The sequence below is a fragment of the Hemitrygon akajei genome, chromosome 6, assembly GCF_048418815.1.
Source record: "Hemitrygon akajei chromosome 6, sHemAka1.3, whole genome shotgun sequence".
In the NCBI taxonomy this organism is placed as follows: domain Eukaryota; kingdom Metazoa; phylum Chordata; class Chondrichthyes; order Myliobatiformes; family Dasyatidae; genus Hemitrygon; species Hemitrygon akajei.
This window is the reverse complement of record NC_133129.1, coordinates 64,869,558-64,891,659: the sequence shown is the minus strand read 5'-3', so window position 1 is coordinate 64,891,659 and position 22,102 is coordinate 64,869,558. Positions and strand designations below refer to the sequence as shown.

At 43.1% G+C, this 22,102-nt stretch overlaps 1 protein-coding gene across 4 annotated transcripts in view; it reads right to left on the bottom strand.

Annotated features, from left to right (window-relative positions):
* fam189a2 (family with sequence similarity 189 member A2) overlaps positions 1-22,102 on the bottom strand; it is a 112,424-nt gene that overhangs the window by 56,737 nt on the left and 33,585 nt on the right. For 3 of the 4 annotated variants that reach the window (XM_073048516.1, XM_073048515.1, XM_073048513.1), the window contains exon 3: positions 6,961-7,071. The exons of the other annotated variant lie outside the window; for it this stretch is intronic. In XM_073048516.1, the coding sequence (XP_072904617.1) occupies positions 6,961-7,071 (111 nt within the window). The remainder of the gene's footprint in view (positions 1-6,960; positions 7,072-22,102) is intronic. 4 annotated transcript variants of the gene reach the window in all.

Sequence of the window (22,102 nt, the reverse complement as noted above, 5' to 3'; positions counted from 1 at the left end):
CTGGAGACTAATAGAGCTGGCAGAGATCATGATCTCTGATCTCTGCTAGCTCTATTAGTCTCCAGCACCCCAACATTATATTGGTAGTAGTTACAAGCAAGTTGTAAGTTGTCAGTTGGGTTAATATACTGATGCACCATCAATAACTCCGAGACGTGGGTTAAGGTAGGCTTTTATTGGCTGGAAGAAAGCACAAGCAGCAAGTGACCATCACACAACATCCTGAGACTGAGGAAGGGACTGTGGCTCCAATCGCCTTTATACAGGGGTCTGTGGGAGGAGCCACAGGAGCAGTCAGCAGAGGGGCGTGTCCAGACAGGTGTATGTAGTTCACCACATATACTTTGGCCAGCTGATTGTCAATGTGGAGAGAGTGGACTGAAAAGCCTTTCTCTGAGCCATACCTATGCGGATTAATTTCCAAACATATTTACAACATTCTGTGTTTATTTTGACATATTCAATCGAGATTCTTATTGCACAATCCACTCAACAGTTAAGCTGATAGTGTATCGTGGCAGGAGGCGGCCATTTGGTTCTTTGTGCCCACTGTACTGTTCATTAAAATCATGGCTGGTTTTCCAGCCCTGAGATCCACCAATCTGTCTTGAATGAACACATTGCGTCCAAAGTTGTCCAGATTGGAGTTCTTGAATATACCCAGGCAAATATCTAATATTAAACAGCTACCAGGCTTATTGTTATTAAATTAATGGTGCATGTCAAAGATTCCAATTTTGAAAAAGGAGCAACGAAGTTACACCAATATCCTGGATAGCATTTCCCTGTCAATTAGTGTCACTAAACATGTGGTCTGTTCAATTACCGGATTGTTGCCTTTGAACTTCCCACATTAAAATGGTGACAAGGCTTCAATGTTTGTAAGTCCTTGGGATAACCCGAGGAGGGGTAGAAAGGTAACTTCTTCAGCCTGAAGCACAGTGCTGCTCACTCAATGACTTACATCCTCTGTGGGCTTCTACCCCAGTTTGCTCTTGTTGTTTTCCTGTGGGGCAGTTGCTGTTGGCGAGTCTGTCTGGCAGGCTGAGAGACTCAGGAGGACAGCTGCTCACTGGCTGCGGTCCACGAACATGATACTTTCGTGGTCTGGTGGCGATGCAGGGTATTGGGTTGCGCAGGACGCCTGGCGAAACCCCAGCAGGGTAACGGGGCCATTCTCCGGGCAAAAGCATGGTTGGCCATGGCGGCAATATGCACACTCACTTCATGGCAGCTCTCACTGGGGAGCCTCCAATCCTGTTCCTGGGGCCCAAGGGGTAACATTTCCCTAAGTATCTCCCGTTCTGTTTCATTACAAGCTTTCCCAGAATGTTCAAGTCGCAAAGCTCATTAGTGAAGAGCAAATCACATTCATCATCAATCTAAAATAGCTAAGAATTGAGACTTGATTTTAAACTTTTCCTTGTTTATTAATCGCTCTGTCCTTGTTCCTGCGCATCTCTGAGATTGTTGTGGTCCTCAATTTCTTGGCACCTTTCCCATTGCCCCTTCCCCACTGGCAGCCAGTTCCTTCAGCTGCCAAGATCCTGAGCTTTGCAATTCCCTCCTTAATCCTCCTCTCCTCTTTTCTCTCCTTTGGCTTAAATCCAACCTTGGTAACAGACCGTGTCAAATTCTGGTTGCATAGTGCTCCTTGGATGCAATTTATCTTTTTTTAAATGATGTTAAATGTGCTATACCAATGCAAACTGTAGGTATTGTTCATCAAATCTCTAAAATCTCTTCATGCCTCTAGGTAGGCTGCAATCCAGTGCTGTTTATTCTAAGGGCTAAAAACTGGATGTATTTTTAGATTTACTAGATGTCATAACCCCACCCCCTGGAAATCACATTACTTCATAAATCTAAAAGTGCCTGGTCAGAGAGAGGGCTCTGTGGCAGCTCACAGCTTTTACTAATGGAACAGATGACTCATCCAAAGATCTTCTCAATCTCAACCGCTTTAGAACGACAGGTGATCCTACAGCTGTGGTTTCCCAGCGGAGCCTGCTCTCACAACAACAGCAATCTGAATTTGTGTCCTCACTGTGAGGAGGCCCAGGGTAAGCTCAGGCGTGCTGCTGCAGAGGGCACAGTAGCTAAAGAAGTAGATTTTAAGGAGCTCTGTAAGAGAGGGAGTTAAGTATGGAAAACCAAGGGTTCAGAGGAGGATCTTTGGGCCTTGACACCTGATGGTGTCGATATCAATGGTGGATCGATTAATATCCAAGGCAGTCCAGAGGTCAGAGTTAGAAGAAGCTGGGCAATAAGCAGAGCAGGGGGAGAATCTATAGACTCACTTCCAAGGACTTTACAACTCATGCTCTTGGTATTATTTATTTACTTATTTCAATGGTCCCATTTAATGTGTACAGTATACAGCCTGAAATTCTTGCTCTTCAAAGGCATCCATGAAAAGCAGAAGAGTACCCCAAAGAATGAATGACAGTAAAACATTAGAACCCCAAAGCCCCCTCCCCCTCCCATGCACCAGCAGCAACAAAGCATTAACCCCTCGCTCTTCCCTCTCCCACTTACTTCAGTGGAACAATTATTATTATTTATTTACTTATTGTATCAGCACAGTTTTTCAGTCTTTGTGAGTAGTTTTTCATTGATTCTATTGTAACTCTTTCTTCTACTGTGAATGCTGCAAGGAAATGAATCACAGGGTAGATTTTGGTGACATTTAAGTAATTTGATAATGACCTTTTGACAAGTGTAGGAGAGTCGGAAAGCTGTGCAGGTGTTCAGAGCAAAGATTAAATCGTTCAGGCGTTATTTAGCTGTCAGTCCGCGCAGGTCATTGAGCACGGTGCTGATTGGCAAATGGGACTGCAACGTGACAAGCAAAATGCTGGATGAACTCAGCAGGTCAGGCAGCATCTGTGGAGGAAAATGGACAGTCCTTCACCTAGACTGCAGGAGTTGAGGGGAGACAGCCACTATAAATGAAGTGGAGGAAGGGGGAAGCAGGAGCTGGCAGGCAATAACTAGATTTAGGAACGGAGAGGAGCGTGGAATTGTGGTAGGTGGAGGTGACAATGGTGGAATCTCATAGGAGAGGAGGGTAGAGCATGGAACCAAGTGAGGGAGGTGAGGTGGACAGATGGGAAGAGTAGGGGGAGGGAACCCACTGGGAGGAATGTGTGGGTGACAGGCAGGTGGCGTGGGAGGAGGTGGGGAATGAAACTGGGTGATGGGGAGCTGGGCTGAGTACAAGAGGAACTTGGTAGGGGAAAATGACATTAATAGGAACATGCATGGACAGAGAAGCAGGTGTAGAGGAGATTGTGATGGTAGGACAAACAATGGCTGTTGACTCGCTACCATAAAATCATCCAACAATAGGGTCAAATTTTGGCCTCCACTCATTTGTTAGAAATGGCACCTAGCATATTTTAAAAAGATATTTGGATAAATACATGATAGGAGGGGTTTAGAGGGATTTGACCAAATGTGAGCATATTTGGGATGCACACTATGATTGGCTCAGATGAGTTGGGTCAAAGAGCCTTTTTCATGCTTTATTACTTTATGTACTGAAAGATGGGGACGATAGTGGGGAACCACATCCCCACCTCTTCTGGCTCCACATCATAAAGAATGATATCTGTAGATCTCTTAATTGTACTATGTATGCCTGTTTACTAAGATGTGTCCCAGCTCCTTAGTAGCAGACTCATATGTGCCCTAAAAGAGGAAGCAGGCCCCTCATGAGCAAGGCATTATGCCCACATGTCTACATCTGTAGGAGGCCTGAAAATCCAGAGTCAGAAGTCCAGCTTGTATTTCGATCTGTTGCTGGCCCAATTTAGTCTCACCTAAGCCATTTGACTCCTGTGCAATTTCTAAGTCAAAGCCTCTAACATTAGGTACCAGATAATAAACTTTAAACCCTTCCCCTGACCTTCATCCCATCCTATGGAAAATATTGTTTCCAAACCTGGTTAGACACATTATTGGAGGGTTTACAACACAATTCCTGGCTATAACCACTTTGCTCCTGCACTCCCATCCTTGGTCACCCGTTCTGTCCATTTTCATTGCATCCCGGCAAGTGGCGAGCAAACCACACTTCTTACTTCCTGCAGTTCCACCTTTTATCCCATCTGCAATATTTTAAACTTCAAGGAGAATCAAATTAAAACTCTACATTCTTACTGCTCTTTTGGCTTTCTTCCCTTGACCCGAAGATTGGTGTACAGTTTCTGGTGACTCCCAGTTAATACAGAGACTGTCCGCCAGGTGGCTGAGAATGCACTGGGCTCAAACTAAACTGCATCAACACACCTGCAGGACCCATCAACTTTTTAAAATGTGCCTCATGGAGAAGGACCGTGGTAATGATACCTACAAAGTACTCGCTTTTCAGAATAGGGAACTCTATCCTATTGCAATTATTCTCTGACCCATCACAAGCCTTGCCAATAGGACTAAGGAATGGCTTGTGTTTCTACAGAACATTTCAATTTCCTCTCAAGCCATCTCAAAGCCATTTTCACAGTGAAGTATGCATTTGAAGTGTAACTTCCACTGTTACTTAGAAAATGCAGCACGACGTCAAGGTCCCACAAACACCAATGTGTCATTGAGTCATACAGCGTGAAAACAGGCCTTTTGGTGCATCTAGTCCACGCAAACTGTCAGGCACCCATTTACACTCATCCCATTTTATCCTCTTGATGCACCATCAATAACTCTCGGAGACGGGAGGCAAAAGATAGGCTTTTATTAGCTGCAAACGTGACCACAACATCCTGGAGACTGAGGGAGGAGCAGTGCCTCCAGTCACCTTTATACAGGGGTCTGTGGGAGGAGCCACAGGAGCAGTCAGCAGAGGGGCGTGTCCAGACAGGTATACACATAGTTTACCACTCCTCCCCACCTTCCCATCACCCCCGCCAAATCCCACCACTCACTAATTCATGTGTTACTGTTTGCATGTGGTGGCAGAAGGATGGGTTTGATGCTTTCCTTTGAACAGGTTGGTTCCATGGTTTTCTTTGTTTCGTGACTGTCTGTGGGGAAGACTAATCTCCGAATTGTATACTGTATACATACTTTGATAGTAAATGTACTTTGAATCTTTGGCAATAATGCATTGGTGTTCATGAGATCTAGCTGTGCCTCTGTGTGTCTAAACTACAGCAGTGAATACACGTCAAACCTGTACTTCAACTCCATGATATCCACCTACTAGGGGCTAAATAACCTATCAACTTGTATGTCTTTGGGATGTGGAAGGCCATAGGGTGGACATGCAAACTCCACACCAACAGCACAACAGGTCAGGATTCAACCTGGGTCACAGGAGTTGTGAGGCAGCAGCTTTACAAGGTGTACCACTCTGGTAACAGTTCTCAAGAACTGAGTGGTTGAAGGGAAGCAGCTATAGTGTGGGACTTCTGCCCTGGCCGCAAGAAGGTGGTGGGGATCTTTGAGGAAAGATACTGCCTTCTTCAGACATCACCTTCTGGAGTTATTATCAATGGTGGGGAGGGATTTTTTTGTGATTTATGTACCTGTCCAAATATATTTGTAATGTTTTCATTTTACCTGGCTCAACCACTTTCTCTGGCAGCTCATTCCATACAAGTCCCACCCTCTGTGTGAAAAAGTTTCCCCACAGGCTTGTTTAAAGCTTTCTCCTCTCGCCTTAAATCTATGCCTGCTGGCTTTTGATTCCCTTTCCATGGGAAAAAAGAGTGTGTGGATTCACTGATTTATACCCCTCAGTCTCCTACACTCCGTAACAAAGCCCTAGCCTGCCCATCCTCTCCCTTTCACCCAGTCCTTCAAGTTCTGGCAGCATCTTTGAAAATATTTCCTGGATTCTTTCCATCTTAATAGTGCCTTTTCTATAGCCGGGTAACCAAAACTAAACACAGTACTCCAAGTGCAGCTGAATCAACATCTTGAACAACTTCCTAACTCCGATACTGGATGTGGGACTGGAGAAGACCAGCATACCAAAAGCCTTCTTTGCCACTCTGTCTATCTATGACTCACTTTTAGGGAACTGTGTCTTTGTACTCCCGGGTCCCGATGTCCTACAGCACTCCCCAGGAAATGCCTTCCACTGGGAAAGTCCTGCCCTGTTTTGACTTCCCAAAATGCAATGCCTTGCACTCATCTGAACTAAACTCCATTTGCCATTCCTCAGTCTCAAAATGAGGGGTCAGCCATTCAGCACTGAAATTCCTTCATCCAGAGACTAGTGAATCGTTGGAATTTTCCACCCAAGAAGGCAGTACGGACTCAGTTGTTAAGTGTGCTCAAGACAAAGAGTAATAGGTTGTTAGATATTATGGAATTAAGGGATATAGGGTTAGTGCAGGGACTGAGATGAAAGGTGACATTTCAGGCATGAGGGAACTGCTGCTTCTAATTATGTTGTGTTCTTTAAGGGGAAATTATTAATAAAATTGCTCAAAATCAGGGATGAGAGAGACCAAACCAGAGATTTAAAATAGTTTGTTTTAAAAAAAGAGAAGATTATAACATATACAAATTTACTCAGTTGTGACCTGCAAAGTTTCACACAAGAATTGAATAAGATTTTGACAGGAAAACATTTTGTTGTGCTGTGGCAAAAGAAAAGGAAGACTGGGTCTAATTAGAGAGCTCTTTCAAAAAGCTAGTATAGGAACGATGGTCTTAACATTAACATTTTTTGTGGAGGACACAATAACTACTTGCACATTGCTGGTTTCATAAAATATCCAGGCCTGAAGCTTAGATACTGTTAAGTTCTGTTTATGATACTATTACTGGATACAGATGCTTTGATTATGATCTATTTATATAATCAAATAAAAATATACTGTAGCATTATGGCACCACCACCGAACCACAGACTTATGAATGACGCCCTTCTTCAGTCCTTGCTATTTTTCCCCATAGATCCTCTTCACGTTCATTGAAATAATCAGTGAGGAAGATACCGCACACACTCACCAGCTTACAGTCCACAATACCAGACACAAACTGTGCGCTCTGGCACGCGAGCACGAATCCGGCCAAGTTCAGCAGAACGCAGACGACAGACAGCAGGATGAACAGGTTGACCTAAGCAAAAGAGGACAGCCATCAGCAAAGGCTTCGCTTCTCCACAGGCTAAGCATAGTGTAACTGTGGCCGCCACCTGCAAAATCCAGAGCTACTCGAAAGAGATGATGCTGAAGTCTGACAGGGCTGGGGTCCCATTTCACCCTGGTTCAAAGTCAAATGAGTATAAGGTCCTTAAAATGGTCAGAGATCACAAAGGGGAAGTAACAGGTGGATGTTTTACTGGTGAGCAGTAATGCAGTCGTTCTGAGGGAAAGACAGTTGGACACAGTGGGGTGAGTAATGGAAAGCAGATGTTTTAGGGCAGCACAGATGCTATGGGTTCAATAATGCACAGGAATATTGGAAAGGGCAGCAGTTCACAGATGTCTGGCACACAGTAATGTGTAGACACTTTGGGCAAAGAGCATTTGTACTTGTGAGGGCAATGGTGAACAAAGGTTTTGGGGATGAAGCATACAGATGTTTGTTGCAGTAATATACAGATCTTTTGGGCCAAGGCACGGTGTACAGGTATTTTCATAGGCTGGGGCAGGGCACCATTGCAAACCACATCCAAGAGTCACTTGTGTGAACATCTTAATTTAGCCATCAATAGCCCGACAAGGATATATTTAGCTTTGTAAATGAAGACACAAACGCTAGAGTACATCAACAGCCTGGTATCTGCTTTGATAAACATAAAGATTAGCTTTATCTGTCACGTGTACATCGAGACAGTGAAACATACAATGCAATGCATTGTTTTCCCCGATGTTCAGCACAGTCCGAGGATGTGCTGGGGGCAGCCCACAAGCATCATGCCCACAACTGACTAACCCATATGTCTTTGAAATGCAGGAGGAAACCAGAGCACTCAGAGGACACCCTCACGGCACAAAATCCATAAGCCAATGGTTCAAAATGAATGATATTGTAATAAGTGTCATTTGATCACCCACTTTGCTTGAAATTCTCTTTAAGCTTGCCAGTGCTCGTGAGTAAACAGAATGGGTCAACACTCAAATGCAACATCATATACTTTTCAAATACGAGGAAATGTGTAGATGCTGGAAATGCAAAACACACACACACACACACACACACACACACACACACACACACACACACACACACACACACACACACACACACACACACACACACACACACACACACACACACACACACACACACACACACACAAAAAAAACAGGCCAGACAGCATCTATGGAAAAGAGTAAACAGTTGACCTTTATACTTTTCAACAGATGCTGCCTGGCCTGCTGTGCGACTATATTTTTAAATTAGCCACTGCTCTGCAAATTCAATTAAACTTTAATTATTAAAACAAATGTGCAATGTCAATCCCTGGTCAGGGAAGTCACACTATGGAGTCAGTGTAATTATCAGCATTGTTCATTGATTTTCAAACTAAAAATTCCAAAGGCTTCGAGCAGAATACACTCATTAAGCAGAAGACATTTCACAAAATCCTTCAAGACGACCACAACCTTGTCTTAGGGTTTGGAGGCTTATGTGCCTCAGTGACCCAGAGAGCTATATTGGCTGGAGTCAGGGCCTTATGTTCTGGCTCCTGGTAGGGTCACCCATGCCAAACAGGTCAAAGGGTAGAGGGCAGACTAAGAGTGGACCACCAGTCCTCCAGGTTTGGGGATTCATCTCAGGGCTAACAACCCTGACTGGTAAAACAAAATTGTTATGGAAACAACAATGAAAAATCCTTCTACAGCTGAGTGCAACAGTATTCCTGAGTCTCCACCTGGGATTTGCGTGACTGACAGTCGTGAAAACCGAGAGGAAGCTACTGACACGATGAACAGCACCAGAGATGGAGGACCTTAATTGCTGCCCTAAACCCCAGTGGTATATCAGGATTCATAATAATAAAAAATTCACAAAACACATTTCACTTAATAGACCATCGTCTTCCCTCTCCACCCGTTTAAGAGCAGATGGAGGTGGAGCTCTGTGAATGGATTGGACCCTCTAACCCCAAATGCCGGCCCGCCACCACCTCTGGGGTGGCACAGTATTGCAGCCTGTAGCCTGGAGTCTCATAACTCCAGCAACGCAGGTTCAATCCTGAATTCTGATGCTGACCGTGTGGAGTTTGAACATTCTCTGAGACTGTGCGTGTTTTCCTGGGCTCTCCAGATTCTTCACACATCCCAAAAAATCACATTGGTTGGCAAGTTAATTTTCCCCTGCAACCTGCAGGGTGGGCAGCTGAAGTGGGGTTTAGGGAGCACTTAAAAATAGGGAAGAGGACAAAGAGATTTGTGGAGTGATGGATTGGGGGAAATGAAATAGGATTAATGTAGGATTATGGTAAGCAGGTTCTTATTGGTTAGTATGGATTCAGTGGATCGAAGGGTCACTTTTTTTTTGCAGTATGGCTATTTATTCATTGGGAGAGCTGTAAAGACATCAGTGCTCACAGACAATACTTAATTGGACTGTTGATCCCACCCTACACACACTTTCCCTCCCCCACTCATATCCCACATCCCACCCAATCTACCCTGCTGCCCTACTCAAGCACATATTCCCCTCTCTTCCCACCTGCACACATTCACCTCCTCACCTCACACAAAGGCACACAAGTATAGATGCATCCTCCATCTCCCATATTGACTTGGTTAGATCTGATGTTGTCTGACTCCTTGAAAAATGACTAAAGGTTTAACAGCAAACAGCAGGGTGGGCAGCTGAAGTGGGTTTTAGGGAGCACTTAAAAATAGGGAAGAGGACAAAGAGATCTGTGGACCGAATTCCAGAACTGAGGACCTACTGACAGCATGGCTGCCAATGGTGGAATAATTTGGAAAAGAAACTGGAATTGAAGGAACACAGAGACCTCAAAGAGTTGTTCATATTTTCTAGAGAATACACTGGAATATAAAAAATGTATCATATTTTCTGTAGAATATATTGACTTGGAGATTGAAGGTCATGGCAATCAGATTAACTTTAAAAGCAGATTTAAATGGCTGATTACTTATGGTATTTTGGGGACACCATGTCCAACAAAAACAAAGCATGCGTGTAAAGGTCAGCACGAGGCAGAGAGTTCTTCCCCTTGCAACTCCTTTGAGAATAAAAGATCCAATGATTAACCATGGCAACACGTGTTTGTGCTGAGACTGGAGGAAACCCGGGTCACTGTTTGTTCAATTATGGTTGGTTTATCTTTCAGACAAAGAAAGAATGGAACTTGCTTTTAAACCATTTCTTTTACCGCCTCAGCTTCTACAGATAGTGAAATGTTTAGCCAGTTAATGCAAGGGTAGGATATTTTTTAATGTTAGCACAGATAGCACAACACTGCACAAAGCTCTTTTACTGCTTTGAAGTGTGTCTCAGGATCAGAGCGAGACATGAAGACACACTGCATAGAAACAAATCTGCGCTGACCCTCAAACACCCTTTTATTCAAATCGTGCATTAATCCTATTTCTTAAATTCTTCAAATGTCACCACTCCTCTGCAGTTTACAGTGGCCAATGAACAAGCAGCTGCCTTTGGGATGTGGGAGGATCCAATGCATCCACAGGGAGAATTTGCAGACTCCACATCAGCAGCAGCCAAGGTCACAGTCAGGCAGTAACTCCACTAGCTGTGCCACTGTGCCATTCTGAAATAAACGTAAGATTGAGACAAATTCATGCAGGGAGCCAAGTCTAACAAAGGTTCTCTGCAGTCCCTCGCCCAACATGTGCAAAATAGGAGCAGCATCAGCCTTCAATAAAATCCTGGGCTGATCCGATTATGGCCTCCGCCGTGCACAAGCCTACCACCAGTTATCTTTTGCCTCCTAACAAAGCTAGTGACCATCTGCTTCACCCTTAACAACTTTCAAAAAGTTTCCTTCCACTAAGTTTTGAGGTGGTAAGTTCCAAAGAACCACAATCCACAAAGAGACAAAATATCTATTGTAAATGTACAACTCTTTTTATTAAAGCCATGATACTTCATCCTAGGTTCTTGCACAAGAGGCAATATACTCTCCACATCCATCCTGGCACGATCCCTCATTATCCTATGCTTTAATCAAATCCCCTCTTGCACTTCTGAACCTCAGTGGATACAAGCCTAACCAGCTCAATCTCGGTACTAGTCAGTACCACTGAACTGCTTTCAAGACTTTAAAATCCTTCTTTAAATTTTGTTCAATGAGGTGGGGTTGACAATGACTTGAATAGAGTAACCAATAGGGAATTTGCACTGGATTTGATGGTGCAGCGCAAAAGTAGGGTCTTAAGTCCAAAGCAAATACGAGGAAATCTGCAGATGCTGGAAATTCAAGCAACACACACAAAATGCTGGTGGAACGCAGCAGGCCAGGCAGCATCTATAGGGAGAAGCGCTGTCGACGTTTCGGGCCGAGACCCTTCGTGAGGATTCACGAAGGGTCCTGACGAAGGGTCTCGGCCCGAAAAGTCGACAGTGCTTCTCCCTATAGACGCTGCCTGGCCTGCTGTGTTCCACCAGCATCTTAAGTCCAAACACAGGAAACCGAGGTGAATTGATGTGGATAACTGGTAGAACAGTTTAAAAGGTATGACAATGAGGAGCCAATGGTCAGCAGTACAAGAAATAACCCACAAGTTGCAAGAAAAAAATCCTTCATGGCAAAAGAAGAATGTGATACTGACCAGAGAAATTAAAAATGGTATAAAATCAACTGATGAGGATTATTAAGTTGCTGCAAATAGCTACCAGTCTGAATATTAGGAGCATTATAGCATAATGCAGAAGAAGAGAATCCAGGAGTTGATAAAAGGTGGCAATATAGAATCTGAGTGTGGACTTCGTGTCTACTGTGCCTCCGGATAGATGGAATCGACTCTATGGCTTGGTGAGCACCTTAACAGCCAATGAGACAGGTCCAAAATCACGGTAGGAGTAAATAAACCAACATTAGTGTCCTCCATCTGTGAAAGTACCATCGGCAGGGTTGTGACTAAACTCTGATTCATTAGAAATTACTAAATGTATCTAGTATGTTTGTAACTCCAAAGCATTAAACTAATTCAAAAGAAAACAAGAGAGTTGGGAATGTGGGTCTAACTTCAGGTTTTACTTTAAGTGAGGTGCGCACGTATCACCTGGTGGTGACTTGACGAACGCAATTCATGTATTTTTACATATAACCTGTAGTGAATTATTGAAATGAATAAGAATGTTTAATCAAACAATATATTTACAATATTACTCATATATTACTGAAATATTACATACACAACACTCCTCCCTGCTTAGCTATAAACTCCAACTGCATCTCATCTATAAACACAAGCTTCTATATAATGCAACCACTGTACAGACATCTACAACATAGTAAATTTTAAGTTGTTCTATTCAGGCCTAAAGATTTAATCGTTGTAGAGGATTTCTTACTCTTGCGGAATAACGTCTTTCCTGACAACCGTAATCACTCTGCTGACAGGAGAGACTTGTGGCTGTGAAACAATCTCAGGTGCTGGGCCCTCCTCCATGGTGGTTGTAGGAGTTGACTCTGAAACCGAAGGAAGTGGTTCTGATGGCTCTAAACACATTTTGTCTCCTCCCTTAACTTTTCTCTCTGAATCTACTGAATCTACTTGCTTCTCTCCTGGTCACAGCTTCTTTCTTTCTCTCTCTTTATCCTGCCATCTCTCTTTGCCTTTCCTTCTAGGATGTGCATCTCAATTTCGAGAAGGTGCATTTAGTTCACTGGAGTATTCTCTTATTAATCCTTCTATTGCTCCCTTTATGATCAGACTTCTCCTCTTGGTCCTCATTCACATCATCATGTGACGAATCCTTTGTTTTTATCTCTCCATGGCCTCCTTTCTTTTTGGCCTTCCGTTCATCCATCTGGGTTTTCTTCTTTGTATCTACTTTTACAAGCAGCTTTTAGTCTCCCACTTGAAGTTCATGCAATAACCTTAATGCACACAGAGTAGATTCTGGTTCTTTATTCTCACAAAAACCGAACGCTTGCAACTTTCCTGAAGCTCTTTGAACCAGCTTAAAACCAAACCACATTTCACAAGTGCCTGATTAACATATCAGAAGCTTTCTCAGATAAGTTGCCAACAAAACTGTTGTAATCTGACCACTGCTTTCATTACATTCATGATTCTTCTGAGCAACATGGTCCTTCTTTGGTCCAGTATGCTTTCCAACCAGAGGCACAGAGGTTAGAACCAACATCCAGTACCTTTCTTAATTCACTTTCAACTGACTCCATTGCAGGGGATATGGCATGCAAATAGGGGATGGATCTCCAATCAAGTTGTAGTTGTTTCAGTCAACCACACCACCACAATGCTAGCCCTCCTGTTTTTACCACATACACACCCAACGTGGCTTGTTGGTTGTTGTATTTCAGTGTTATGAATGTTATTCCTGCAAGAACGATCTTTTCTCCAGTACAAGTTCTTAGCTGCATATCTGCAGGCTTCAGTTTAGTATTTTTGAAATGCTGTTCAAATTCATTTTGTGGAATGACTGAAACAGCTGAGCTGGCTGGCGGCGTAGTGGCATCAGCGCCGGACTTTGGAGCGAAGGCTCCCGAGTTCGAATCCAGCTGGTTCCCTTGTATGCTTTCCATCTGTGCTGGGTTGAGTGTCAAGCTAGCAACTTGGCCTTGTAAAAATAAGAAAGCCTGCTAAAAACACACCATCATGACAGCATCCTGATGACTGCACTCGGAGCTAAGGGCTTTCTTCTTTTTCTGAAGCAGCTAGTCTTCAACTCCATTTGAATTAATTTGCCATTCACTACTTGTGTAAGCCATATTGCTTGTCTCTTGTTAGTTTTCACATTCTAAATCTCAAGGCTACCCGGTACTGTGTCACTCTCAACATTATCAGATTTTTTATTAACTGCATGCAGATTTGTGCTCTTTTTGAAATTGCAATTTGACTTGTTATCTTTTTCTTTTCCCTGCACAGTTCATCTATTTTTGTCTGCTCAACGTGCTCTTTGTTGCATTTTCTGCAAGTTTCGCCTTTAAACTTGCATTGGTCTAGTGTATGTGATCCCCTGTCACAATGGTAACACGATTTGTTTGGCAAGTTGGCTTCTGACAAACACTGTAATTTTACAAACATAGAAAACCTACAGCACAATACAGGCCCTTCAGCCTGCAAAGCTGTGTTGAATATGTCCTTACGTTAGAAATTACCTAGGGTTACCCGTAGCCCTTTATTTTTCTAAGCTCCATGTACTTTGAATTCTGTTCATGCTCACTTCCATTCCTGACTGCAACTCAATTGCATCTGTCTGATATTTCCATTGATACAGCTATTTCAACTGCTCTTTTAAATGTAAAGTGTTTCAGTTAGGAGCCATTTTTGAAAGCTTTCTTGTAAGGTTCCACAAACTAAACAACCTCGAGTGTATCATTAAGCCCATTACCAAACTGATAATGCTCAGACAATCTCTTCAGTTTAGCCACATACGCTGAAATAGACTCCCCCCCCTTTTGATTTCAAAGCAATCTATTGACAAACTTCTACTCATTCAGAATGCCTTTGCTAAACTACTCCACCTTGGCTACCTGTATCTTTTAGAATTAATTCTAATGTTCTCTTACTTATTTTTAAAGTTCTCAATGGTCTGGGACTGAAGTACATCACAGAATCACTTTTGTTTTATAATCCTGCTTGAGCTCCGAGGTCTTCTACCGCATGTCTCTTAAATTTAAACAATCTCCCGCAAAACATAAACAACAGGTCAGCTTTTTTGAACTGTGCCCCTAAACTGCGGAATTTGAACCCAAGACTATCAGGGATACAGACGCAGTTGACCCTTTTAAATACCAGCTCAAAACCTATTTATTTAACCATGCTTTTAACAAACATCTTTTTGTCTTTTATTTGCATGTTTACACTTTTTCTCATTGTGAAACACTTTGAGCTACATCACCTGTACAAAAAAATGCTCTAAGTTCTTATTATCATTATACAAATCCAGTGTGACCAACCTCTCTCTATCTCAGACACTTTGGTCTTGGTAGCGTCCTTGCAAATCTTTTCTGCACCCTCTCCAGCTTGACAGTGTCTTTCTTCTAACAGTGTGCCCACACCAATGACTTATGTAACCTCACCATAGTGTCCCTGCTCCTAAACTGAATGCCCTGACTGAAAGCCAGCATGCTAAATGTCTTCTTCACCACCTGTCTACTTTCAGTGATCTGTGCAAACTGAATTCCAAGGTCCCTCTGCTTCACAACACTCGTCAGTACGCTCCGTTCACTACCCTGGTTCAAATGCCCAAAATGCCTCACTTCACATATACCTAAGCTGAAACCCTTTTGCCATTCTGCAGCCCATTTCTCTAACATCAAGATCTTGTTGTAAATCATTGTAACCTGCTTCACTATCACTGATCTCCTAATTTTGTATCAACAAGTTTGCCAATTGTACCATTAACATTCATATCCAACTCATCTACATATATAATGAAAAACAGGGGTCCCAGCACTGCGCTCTGAGGCACCCCACAAGTCACAGGCCTCCAGCAGGAGAATCAACCTTCAACTGTCATCCTCTGCTTCCTATTATTGAGCTAATTCTGAATCTACCCCAACAACACCCCCCCCCCCCCCCGGAATCCCACGCATCCTGCCTGCTATGCGGGACTTAGGCAAAAGTCCCTCTAGACAACATCCACTGCCCTACCCTCACCTATCCCCTGATTATATCTTCAAAAACCTCCAAAAGATTCATCAGACACAAAACGATGCTGACAATTCCTGATTAGGCCTTGATTACCAAGAGATGGTGGAACTTGTCCCTCAGAATTCTCGCCAGTAACTTTTCCGCAGCTGAAGTCACACTCACTGCCCTGTAGTTCTCAGGCCTGTTCTTGAAGCCTTTCTTGGACATTGGAACAACATCAGCCACTCTCCAGTCTTCTGTGACTTCGCCAGTGACTAATGACAAAGCAAATATCACTACACGGACCTCAGCAATCTCTTCCCTGGCCTCCTGTGAGGTCTAGGAGTGCACTTGATCAAACCCTAGGGATTCACACACTTTAATGGGCTTCGAGGCTGCTACTACCTCCTTCCTCGTAATAAGCACAATTACTATTTATTACCCTCATTTTTTTGCCATCCATCATATTCTCCTAAGTAAACATGAGCAGAAATGGACATTTAAAAATCACAGACATTTCCTATGGCTCCAGACATAGGCAGCTCTGGTGGTCTTTAGGGGACCTAGTTCAAGTTCACATTTATTGTCATTCACCCATACAAAAGTACACAGGTAAACAAAATATTGTTCCTGCGGGAGCAAAGTGCAAATCTCAGCACATGCAGTACAGTACAGTCACACACAGCACACGTAGTTACAATCCAGCAGTATAGTCACAATATTAGCACGTGTCGCTGAGGGGCATGGCCTGAAGATTGACAGGCTCACATAAGAAGTGAGCTGCATTATTATGTAAGGCAGTATAAATGTCACTGGCACTATTATAATAAAACAAGCAGTCACATAAGTATGTGATACAGCAGCAATGAAAGACAAAAAGTGCCCAGTGCAGAGCAAGAGTGTATCTGTGAGTTGGGAAGTGAGGGGGGAAGAGGAGGCAGCAGGGCATTCAGACAGAGGGGTGGGGCAATGGTGTTAAGAACTCGAACAGCCTGGGGAAAAAGGCTGTTACTCGGTCTGACAATTCTGGTCCGTATGCCGTGGTACCTGCTGTGTGACGGCAGCAAGTCAAAGCAATTGTGGGAAGGATTGGTGGATTTTTGACAACGCATAAGCAGCACTTCTGATATACAGTATGTCCTGAATGTGGGAGATCATGTTTTCAGGAGTCCTCACTATCCATTGCAAGCTCTTGCGATCTGATGCATTGCAACTTGCAGTTCCCCTAGCAGACGCTGATGCAGCTGGTCAGGAACTCTTGAAGGTGCTCCTGAAGAATATAATGAGAATGATTGTTTCCGACTTCTCAGAAAGTGTGCTCTCTTGGCTAAGAGGATAGTGTTTTTTTTATTCGTTTTTTTATACATTTTCTACATCGCTACAGATAAAAAAAACCCAGATCGAAATGAAGAACATTAATACAGTGCAAAAATAAACATACAATAATATAATACAAAAGAAGATAATTGAGAAAGCACCCAAATTGAAGATATGTAAAATTAGTATCCTCCCCAAGCCCCGCAACAAAAAAGAACTCCAGACCAACCACAACACAATCTAGAGAATATACATCAGGACAATCAAACCCCCAAAACTGTAAATACACTTAGCAACAGAAGATATTAATGCCTACTACCAACAAAAAAGGAGCTGAAAGCAAGGGACTGAAAAAAAAACCTTAGTTAAGAAGAAGGCTATGAAAATACTCAATAAAAGGTCCCCAGACCCTATGGAACTTTGTATCCGAATTAAGAACTGAATAGTGAATTTTTTCAAGGTCTAAGCAGGCCATAATATCGTTAAGCCATTGAGCATGCGTGGGCGGGGCAACATCCCTCCATCTAAGGAGGATTAAACGTCTAGCCAGGAGAGAAGCAAAAGATAATATTCAACACTTAGTCGAACTCAGACGTAAATCTGTCTCACCCAAAAAACCGAACAAAGCAATTAAAGGGCTAGGTTCTAGGTGGTGATTCAGAATACAAGATAACTTTGTGAAGACATCTTTCCAAAATTTCTCCAAGCTAGGACAAAACCAGTACATATGAATGAGAGAGGCCTCTCCCCTTTTGCATTTATCACAGAGAGGACTAATGTTAGGGTAAAATCGAGATAGTTTAGATTTAGACATATGGGCTCTATGAACAATCTTAAACTGTAAAAGGCAATGGCGAGCGCAAAGAGAGGTTGAATTTGAGAATCGAATCCCAAGTCTCATCAGATGAGGAGGTATTTAAATCATGCTCCTAAGCCATTCTAATTTTATCCACAGGGGCACGCTGTAAGGATGCTAATTTATCACGAATAAATGATATTAAACCTTTACCTAGTGGATTAATAGAAAGAAAGAAACCCATAACATTTTTCTCTGGCATTTCAGGGAAGTTAGGAATTAAAGGATTAATAAAGTGTCTAATTTGGAGATATCTAAAAAAAATGTGCATTGGGCAGATTGAACTTAGCAGAGAGCTGTTGAAAAGATGTGAAGCGATTATCAATAAAAAGATCTTCAAAATGTCTAATGCCCTTCCTATACCAATCATGGAATGCTGAATCATATGTAGAAAAGGATAATGTTGAGAGACAAGGTGAGTTCATCAGTAACGTGCAAGCCCATAAACATGGTGCTCCTGACCCTCTCCATGGAGAAGCCATTGATGTACAGTAGGTAGTGGGTAGCCTGCAACTCCCTGAAGTCCACAATCATCCCTTTAGTCTTGTGCATATTGAGACACGGGTTGTCGTGTTTACACGAGTCCGCAAGCTGCTCTACCTCTCTGCGAATGCTGTTTCATTTTCGTTGGAGATGAGACTAACCACCATTGCGTCATCAGTGAACCCAATGATGTGGTTAGCTCAATGAGTCTCCATATCCAACACATCATTCTCTTTAACTTCCACCATCTTCAAGGGGATCCTAACACCAAACACACCTATACCTCCACCCCTCCCCCCACTCTTTGCTTTCCACAGGGATTTCTCCCTTTATGATTCCCTTGTCCATTCATCCTTCCCCATTAATCTCCCTCCCGGGACTTATCCCTGCATTTGGCCAAAGCACTACACCTGTCCATTCACCACCTCCCTCACCTCCATTCAGCGCCCCAAACAATCCTTCCAGCTGAGGCAATATGCCATCTGTGAACCTGCTGGGCCTTCTATTCTACCCGGTGTTCCTGATGCGGCCACCTCTACACTGATAAGACCCGTCATAAATCGGGGGACCACTTCTTTGAGTACCTCTGTTCCATTTGCCAAAACCGTAACCTGCCGATGATGCAACATTTTAACTCCGATTCCCATTCCCGTTTCAATATGTCACTCTATGGCCTCCTCTTGTGCCATGTTGGAGGAGCAAAACCTTACATTCCACCTGAATAGCCTCCAACCTTGTGGCATGAATATCAATTTATCCCCCAGGTAAAAAAAAATCCCACATGTTCCCCTCTTTTTCTATTCCCAACTCTGGCCTCTTACCTCTTCTCTACCTGCCAATCACTGCCCCGATGCCCCTCCTCCTTCTCTTTCTCTTTTGGTCCACTCTTCTTCAGCTGCAGCCCTGTATCTTTCCCACCACTCTGGCTTCACTTATCACTTTCCAGCTATCCTTCTCTCCCTACCCCAACTTTTTATTCTGGCATCTTCCCACTTCTTTTTCAGTCCTGAAGACCGGTCTCCGCCTGAAATGTTGACTGTTCATTTCTAACGATGCTGCCTGACCTGCTGAGTTCCTCTAGCATTTTGTGTTTGTTGCTTTGGATTTCCAGCATCTGCAAAATTTCTTGAATTTATGATGTGGTTAGAACTGGATTTGGTGTTGGCAGTGTAAACAGCAGTAGGCTGACCACGAGGCCCTTAGGGGTGCTGGTGCTGAGTGTGATGGAGCCAGAGATGTAGCTGCCTATACAGACAGTCTGTGTTCTCTTCATCAGGAAGCCCAAGATCCTGTTACAGACCCAACATGGACAGTTTTCCCGCCAGCTTCTGAGGGAATGATTGTATTGAAAGCAGAACTAAAGTTAATAAACAATCATTGTCCATCAATCTCTCTCCCTAGTCACTCCCTTACCCTTAATATAACTGAAGAACATTTTTAACTCTGCCTGCTAAAACTGTCATCTTATACCCTATTTCTCCCATCCAGATTTTCCCCTTAAGCCTGATCTTAAACTTCTTATATCCATTAAGCATAGTCACCGAGCTACCTAGACACATTCTTCTTTCACTTGACCAGAGCCTCAAAATCTCATCATCCAGGGTTGTCTGAACGTGCTGCCCCGAGACTGATATGATCCTTTTAAAAGGCTTCCACTTTCCTGAGGATCCTTTGTCTTTAAATAACGTCTCCCAGTTGACACCAACTAGATCCTACAAAGTTGGCCTTGCTCCTGCTCAGGACTTCTAACCTGTGGACTGGATATATTACCCTACGAGAGCTGCATTCAGATGAGACATTAGACTGCAGCCTCATCTGCATGTTAAAGATCCCATGCCAACATTTTCAAAGAACAGTTCACAGGTGTCCTGGCCAAACTTCATCCAATATTCAGCATAATTGGGGGCTAATTATTGGCAATTATCACAAAACTTTTTGCAGGATTTTCGTATGGAGAAATTGACCACTGGCATTACAACAGGGACCACAGTTCTGAAAACATTGGGTGTAAATCTAGTCAGACTCTCTGAATATCTATTCAACTGTTTTTATTTCCCCTGGCAGTATACTGCCAAAAAGTTCCCAAACAGTAAATGTTAGGGACCCCCAGGACCCAGGGTATGCTATCTTCTTGTTGGTATCATCAGAAGGTACAGGGATCTCAGGAGTCCTGCCAGCAGGTTCAGGGACAGTTATTACCCCTCAGCCATTAGGCTTGTGAACCAAAGGGGATAACTGCACTCAATGTCACTTGCCTCATCATTGAAATGTTCCCACAACCTATGGACTTAAGGACATTTTATCTCATGTTCTCGATATTTATTGCTTATTTATTTATTATTATTCCTTTAGAAAACTGTATTTGCACAGTTTGTTGCTTTTGCACACTGATTGCATGCCCAGTTGGTGGGGTCTTTCATTGATTCTGTTATGGTTATTATTCTGTTATGCATTTATTGAGTATGCCTGCAAGAAAATGAATCTCACCGTTGTAAATGGTGACATATATATACTGTTGTAATAAATCCACTTTGAACTTTGATGATGTTCTCTAGCTCCACAACTGGTGACATTGTCCTGGAGATTTTGTCACATGACCTCCATCCTCCAATCGGTCACTTTTATCAAGCTTCTATTATTAGCTGCCTAACCAATCAATCTCCCTGAAGCCTCAACTTCTAAATAGAACAACAAACTCCGTTTCCATACCCAATAAGATGACTCCTAATCCTATGCTCCCCATTATTACTAAAACTAAAAATACTACTCAAAATGAAATAACAACATCCGAAGGGACTTGGGAGTCCTTGTGCAGGATTCCCTGAAGGATAACTTGCAGGTTGAGTTGGCAGTAAGGAAGGCAAATATGATGTTAGCATTAGTTTCAAGAGGACTAGAATATAAAAGCAAGGATGTAAAGCTTCATTAGGCATTGGTCAGACCGCACTTGGTGTCCTGTGAGCAGTTTCGGGCCCTTATCTAAGAAACAATGTGCTGGCGCTGGAGAGGGTCCAGAGAAGATTCTCGAGAATGATAGTGGGAATGAAAGGATTAATGTATGAGAAGTGCTTGAGGACTCTGAGCGTTTGATGGCACTGGAGTTTAGAAGAATGCTGGATTTCACTGAGAGTTATTGAATATTGAAAACCCTAGACAGAGTGGAAGTAGAGAGGGTGTTTCCTGTTGTAGGTGAGTCTAAGACCAGAGGGCACTGACTGAGAATAGAAGGGTGTCCTTTTGAACAGAGATGAGGAGGAACTTCTTTAGTCAGAGGGCGGTGAATCTGTGGAATCCATTGTCACAGATGCTATGAAGGCCAAGACGTTGGGTATATTTGAAGCAGAGGTCGATAGTTTCTTGATCAGTAAGGGTATCAGATGTTATGGGGAGAAGGCAAGAGAATGGAGTTGAAAGGAATAATAAATCAGGCACTACGGAATGGTGGTGAGCACTTGATGGGCTGAATAGCCTAATTCTGCTCCTATGTCTTATGGTCTTTCACTTACCAGCTCTTCCCCTGCCCTTTCACCTCACCTCTACTGGTTATTTTAATGACTATTATTCTCTATTTTTCAGTCCAGATTAAGGGTTTCAAACCCAAAGCATCAACTGTCCATTTCTCTCCACCAATGCTGTCTGGCCAGCTGAGTTCCTCCAGCACATTGTCTGCTGCTGATAACAGCATCTGCAGTCTCCTGTGTCTTGATTAATTTCCAATTCT